Genomic DNA, 7,112 nt, shown 5'->3' on the forward strand with positions numbered 1-7,112 from the left:
AATTTTTTAATACATCCCTAATTAGCACCTTTTTTACATGCTTCTGTCGTTTACAGTTCATATGAAATATGCAATAAAGGTTGGATTTTTTTCTAAAATTTAAATATTTGTTATTTAGAAGGCTTAATTAACTTAAAATATATTTTTGTAGACTAATAAAAAAAATAATTTAATACTAAACTTCTAAAAGAATTGACAGTTGCAGCGCTGGCACAGAGTAACAAAAATGGAGGGTGCCCAACCATGCGCTCGGGTTTGAATGTGGTGATCGCATCACTAAAGGAAGACATTTAAAGGGGATTCAGTAAAACATGGAGGAAAAAACTTCTGGCCAATGTGCTAAAAAGTATTTTGCAGCCATAAACATCCATGAAAGTTTGTGGTTGGTACAAAGTGTGAAAAACATCAAAGCTTCTCTGCGACGCACCAAACATCCCTCCTGTTTTTTCCACCACTGACCTCTCATGTTTTGCCGGCTTGGAGATGTTAACACATGGCCCTGTTTTTCATCCACTAACCAGGAAATGCATCATACAGTAGTTCATTGTGACGGGGGGACTTCAGTGTTTTTTCTTTTAACAAGGAAGTGCAAAAATAACTATCAGCCTGTGGTTCCTAAGCCTGGCGTCGGTGCCAAGATTCAGGAATGCAGAGACTGAAGGAAAGATGTGTTGATTTCATATAAAACAGACAGGCTGGAGCTTTTGCTATGGATATGAAAAATCTTTTCCAGAGTTTGTTTTTAATTGGTTCTTTATGGAGAGTGGATTCCAAGTTAAGAGAAAATATTCTTGTGCTGATATGGAACTGAGGAAGTTGATTTCTTGGTAGATAAGAGGGAGGAAAAATGAAGAAATCACATGTTGGGTGCGAATAATTATTAAAAAGGTATAACTCTGTAGTTAAAACAAAGAGTCGCCAACACCTCTAGCAAAAGGCCAGAGAGGAAACCAAAGGAAGCGATGGGATTAAGAGGGGGAACCCTTTTTTCCAAGCTTTAGCATCCGCTGAGGAAACTCTAGAAGACACGGACACAGAGATATGAACACACAACTCAGGAATGGAGGATGTTTGACGTCGATCCCCCCTCCTTCCCTTCCCTTCCGACACACTCCACAACTCTGATTGAGATGTTTGCGTCGTCTCCTGTTATTGCCCAGGGAGCTCCTAACAGAAGGAAACTAAATCCCCATCAACCAGCGCACCCTTACATGTACAAAGGTGTAGATTGAGAAAAAGGGGAGGAAAGGAGAGTGAGAGCATGAGACGCCATTCATGATGGGGTGTTAAACAATGGGAACTATATTTGCTTGAGGTTTCCCAAAGGCATTTCCTGACAGCTTTGAAATTACATCTCCCGAGATTGCATGAAGGTTGTGGTCAGAGCCGTGAGGCCCGAAAAGTCAATTTGACTCATGCTTTCTCTGCAGGCTTGGACTTGCCTCGTCTTTTTTGCTTTTATCTGTCGGTTAATTTCTAACTATCATTGCTGAGTAATTTCCTCCCCAGGTGGGACAGTATAACAAAAAAGAAATTATGCTTTTGCAGACATGACGACATGTCTGCTTTCTAGGTTTTGTAAAAGAGGAAATTTAAAAAATTATTTTATCCTGCAGGATTGTTTAGCAGCGATGGTTTTAAAACTATTAAATATTTCACCTGGATTTGATTTGTTAGAAGTCAAGCATAATCAGACTGGAAGGGGAGCATCTGCAGGGGGGAAAAAAGCATCTATGTCTGGACTTTGACTAGGCCACACGAGTTTGCTTAGATCCAAGCCTTTCCACTGCCTCTTTAGGGCCGATGTCCCTTTGGAACGTGAAATTCTTCTCAGCCTTAAGTCTTTAATCTGGTTTCCCTTCACGACTGCCCTGCATTCAGCTTAACTTTTAGTCTTTCTACAACATGATGCTGCCAACACCGTGTTTCATCTTTGTATGTTCACGCTGATCTCTAGTAGACCTAAAGGTAATCATTCTCCCATTAAATGCCACATATATAAATGAATACCCACTAGTTAGGGGTAATGCTGTGTGAAAGCATCGTCTCCTGCTTTAGAGATTATCTGACCTCCCTGCTAGAACTGCTGTGGTTTGTTTCAGGATTACTAAAACTTGTAGTTGGGATTAAAATAATCTCAGTTCTCCCATGGTCTCAGGGATTATCTCACCTTCCAGCCCGCAGAGCTGTTGCTGTCTCCCTTATCATTGAAGTAGGGCACACTCTTGACCATCCAGTCGTAGATCTGGGACAGGGTCAGCCTCTTCTCAGGTGAGCTGTCGATGGCTTTGGTGATGAGGTCAGCGTAAGACATGTTACCCCAGGCGTTACGACGAGAGGAGCTGATTTTCCTCTGGCCGGAGGCCCCTAATGGAGGGACCGCAGGGGGAGACACCTGTTGCTGCGGCAGCAGCTGCGGACCTGGCAGCTGCTGCTGCAGGTGATGATGATGATGGTGGTGGGGTTGATGGAAGGCGCTGCGATGAGGTTTCTCCTCCGTGTATTCTTCATAGTTCTCCTCCAACAAGCCCAGGTTGCAGATGAAATCCGCGTTTCCTCCCGAGTCCTGCTGCACCGACGGCGCCGGGGAGGATGTGTTGGACCCGGCGGGGTCCACCAGCTCCGGCCGGGGCAGCGGCCAGGTGCAGGACCGCGGCCGGGACAGCGGCTCAAAGTCCGGGTCGATGTCGACAGGCTGTACCTGCGGTGGGGGAGCCTCAGCCATGTCTGGGTCACACCGGGGCTGCCCTTTACATCAACACTCGCATCCAATTAAGATACAAACAGGAAACTAAAACACTTGTTTTTAAAGGACGCCGTAGAAGAAGAAAATAACAGCCTAACCGTTAAGTTTTCTCCTGAGAGTTTTGAGTGAAGCACAAACACACACCTTCCTGCATCGGTAACTCTGAACTCTGCCGCTCTGTGACGATTAACAAGTAGCCTGAGAGGAGTTTGGTGCTGCATTCAAGGTCCTCTCACAGGCTCGGACTTTAGAACTCCGTGACTTCAGGACGCGTTCAAACGCTTACTGATTAAACGTATAACCACCAGTCGAACAATTAGTTATAATCAGAGGTGGACAGCATGGGCGGTTCAAGACAGGGGCCAACGGGGGCCAGTGCCCCTGTAGATCATATCCTTGCCCCTGTACTGAAGATACTGAAGACTTATACTCAAAAAATTCTAATGACGATAGAACAGATGTGGTTACTTTAATAGATCCTTCAGAAGATCCTTTGGATCTAATTATTTTTTTTTCTTTACAAATTCTATTTTAGTAATTATCATTAGCCTACATATGATCCCAGTTTTCATCTGCTAAATGTTATTTTTTTTTTCAAAAAAAAAATAAAATAAAATACAGCTGGATTTAACAGTTTTTCTTAAGTTCTAATTCAGATTTTATAGAAAATGTAATTTTAACTTAAGTCAAAAATATGTAAAATTCATAAATTATGAATGTATATTCTATGTCTTAATGTTGACCTAATAAGCTAGAATTTTAATGAAACCTAATTAAATAGAAGTGTCACTTCTAGCAGCAATCCTAAGATATTTGATCCCTTGACCTGTTTTTTATTTTATGCTTCTCTGTGCCCCCATGAAAATACGCTGGCCCCCTCCTGGCCCCCTGGTATATTCAGTGTAGAACCACCACTGGTGGACAGAGTAGCCAACTTTACTGAGGTAGGATTAGCTATACTCCAGCATTTATAAGCGAGTAAAAGTAAAAAGTAGTCATCAAAGAAATTACGTAAGAGTAAAAAAAAAAAAGAGTAAATAGGCTACTCTTGTACTAAGTAATTACTGTATAATAACATCTGAGCTGTCAAGAAATTATGTCATTAGACAGATGTAATGTGTGGATGGTGGTAGGGTTTTTAAAAAACTAAAAACCATATAAATAATATGATTCATTGAAACTAATTCATAATTCAATCAACTTTTTCTTCTCCATTTTTTTCCATTACATCAAGTAATTTATAAAACAAGGTAAAGCACTTTTACAAACAATATCTACAGTACTGTTAGATGGGTCGCCGGATGGTTTCCACAATTATTGTGATATGCTTCCAGAGGTGTATGAAGGCCATAATATATCATGAAACACATAAATCTGAATGTCTCACGAAATAAGTTGATGTATCATTTATTTTGTTATTCATTTATTTATCTAACATGTAGATCAAATATCAGTTTAACCAATAAATTGTAAATAGCACAATCAGATAATTAAATGTTATACAATTAAAACTACATTTTAGATTATGAATTACATTATATAATAAAATCAATAAAACAGCAAATTACATAAAACAAATATATACATTAACTACAAATCAATTAAATAAAACAAGTAATTTAATAAAACAAATATTCATCAGGTTAAAAAAAGTCATTAAGAAATCTTGTTTCAAGTTGGCAACTAAGCATCACACCGAGACCTTACTGTGGTCAGATGAGACCAAATTCACACAAAATTAGTAACTTGACCCTGAATGCAACACCCACTATGAAACACAGTGGAGATAGAATCATGCTGTGGAATCGGTCAACTGGAAAATTGGGAAAAAAACAGGACCAATCCAAATATACAGCTAGAAATACACAGATATGGTTAGAATGAAAACACATTAAGGTGAAAAATATAAACAGGTTTGATAATAAGCCCAAACCAGTAAAATGTCTATTTGTTGTAAAAGATTTTTTGTGTTTGACTGTAACCAGATAAGAAAAAGCCTTTTAGGAAACATCTGTGAACTTAGACATTTTCAATTCAATTCAGTTTATTTATATGGTCCAATTCACAACATGTAATTTCGAAGCACTTCACGGATAAAACTAAATCAGATCATCCAGTAAGATTGGTTCAAACTATTCTAAGGAAAACCAGCTGATTGCATCCAGTCAATGACTTTGCAGGATTCACTCCTACAGGATGAGCATATTTGCCTGCATTCTGTCATTGATCCCAACAACAATCCCTTACACCAAGCATGCATACAGCAACAGTAGAGAGAAAAAACTAAATTATAACAGGAAGAAACATCCAGGAGAACCAGGCTCAGTGTGAGTAGCCTTCCCCTAAAGAGGCTGGGAGTACAAGGAGAAAGAAGCAGACATACAAGCAACAAGCACTGATCCGTAAATACTTTCAAGAATAAAAAAAGGTAATGGTAAACTAGCTCCATACGGGACTCTGTCTAGGACCATGTTTTTTAAAGTGGGTGTGATAAGAAATCTGAAATAAAATAAACAAAAAAAATTTGCAAAGAATCATGAAATATCTATTTTTTAATGTTATAAAACAAAATCTTAGTAACACAAAAAACATAGGGTTTAAAACTGAACTTTGAAGCTGTTCCTCTGTCCGACTTTGTAAGAAAGGAGGATCCCACTGTGGCTGACAGGCCTCTGGAAGGCCTTTTCAGTTTTGAAATAATATATTTGTTTGAGTTTGACATTTTAACTGTAAAAGTATTAAAAACCAAACATAGAGCTAGATTTCAAGCATTAAACCCAGCCTTCCCACGGCACACCATTAGAGAGATTAGATTTCCTTTGTTCTGCTCTTATCATCAACCGTAAGTTGAAAACGTTGTTTTTAGAATGCCAGTTAATATTCTTCTCCTAAGGAGTCACTCACAGTTTTGTACGGTGTACAAATAAAACTCTTTTAAGACAAATCCTTCCAATTAGTTACAAGATAAATTAAATTTTTTTTACACTATCCCCATTTAATTGTTACATCGACTAAAAACCAATGAACATATGTGACTATTTTAATGTTAAATTATTTACTTAAATATTTACTTAAAGAAATTACTTTATTAATCAGAATCACTTTATTGATCCCTTGTATATACAACCCCCAGTATATACAATCAACAGTATTTACAATTTACAATGCTGCTCAGAACCAAATGACAATTATTGCATATGACAGTGTGCATGTTTAAAATAAAGAATTCACAAATAAACAAAATGACTGAACATCAAATTTGATGTGCAAGTGCAATAAAATGTGCGAGTTTGTGAAGTTTGCATCACCGTAACCCCCCCTCCTGCTGTACACATGTGAAAATGATGAAAATGTGAGAAAAAACTTGGGAAAACTTTCTGAAAGTTTTTTTTCTCTGTATTTTCACAAAAAAAATCATATTCAAAGATATCCAAAAGTTTATTTGATCATGTTTAAGAATTTTTTTTAACTGCAAGCAGAAAATCTTTGTTGGATGTAAATCCTCACCTGGCATGAAGCTCTATTATAAAACAGATCAGGTTCATAGAAGCAACAGTTGTCAGCAGCGCCATCTAGAGTCCAATCTCAGATTTTTTTCTTTTTATTAACCAGCCCACACTAATAGAAATAAGGCACTAGTGCCAACATCTTATCATGCCTGTCACACTGTCAGAGGAAACGTGAACAAAAAGTGGAAATGGGGTACTTTTAAACATCAACCTGTCATGCACCACTTTGCCAGACAATAGAATGAGTAAAGTGTTTTTAGAGCAGTAGGAATCTGTGTGGCACATTGTGAAGAGCTTGTTTAACTCTGAAACCGCTTCCCGTATACAGAACACAAGGTTCAAGGACTAATATGTTCTTCATGTAAACTGAGGCCAAGATTACGGCCCACGGGTTCCAGGTTGGGGGTCCAACATCTGGGAAAACATTATTAATCATGCTTAAAGTGTGTTTGTGTGAACTAAGGTGCTTGGAAAATACAAAAATATTTTCCTCAGCCTATTCTTTCCTTTAAAGATCTCTAGCAGTTCATTCAGGGTTCCATTCCTATTGTTGATGCTGATTGGCCTTAGCTAAATACAACCCGTCGCTAAAGAAATGTTGATCAACTAATTGAACTCAAAATATGTTTGTTTGTTCGACTTTATTCTAGTTTTTCATAAAGATTAAAATAATCTTTAAGGTGCAGATCGTAATGGATTGTTGTATATGGAGAAGTTGAGGCTGAAGTTGAAAACCAGCTAGTTGAAGTTGGAAGAAGCAGACGGCCAACAGTTGAAGCCAGGGGTGGCCCTAGGCCTCCATGGGGCCCTTAAAGTTTGAATTTAGGGCCCTCTATTACTGCCACTAATATCTGTTG

At 38.3% G+C, this 7,112-nt stretch overlaps 1 protein-coding gene across 1 annotated transcript in view; it reads right to left on the reverse strand.

The window, feature by feature from the left end:
• Positions 1-2,908, reverse strand: part of LOC107099244 (forkhead box protein O1-A-like) — a 19,586-nt gene extending 16,678 nt beyond the window's left edge. Inside the window, exon 1 of the mRNA XM_015397299.1 lies at positions 2,171-2,908. Within this exon, the coding sequence (XP_015252785.1) occupies positions 2,171-2,725 (555 nt within the window). The 5' untranslated portion in view covers positions 2,726-2,908. The remainder of the gene's footprint in view (positions 1-2,170) is intronic.
• Positions 2,909-7,112: the final 4,204 nt, after the last annotated feature.

This window comes from Cyprinodon variegatus, unplaced genomic scaffold (assembly GCF_000732505.1).
Source record: "Cyprinodon variegatus isolate N-32 unplaced genomic scaffold, C_variegatus-1.0 Scaffold850, whole genome shotgun sequence".
NCBI lineage: Eukaryota > Metazoa > Chordata > Actinopteri > Cyprinodontiformes > Cyprinodontidae > Cyprinodon > Cyprinodon variegatus.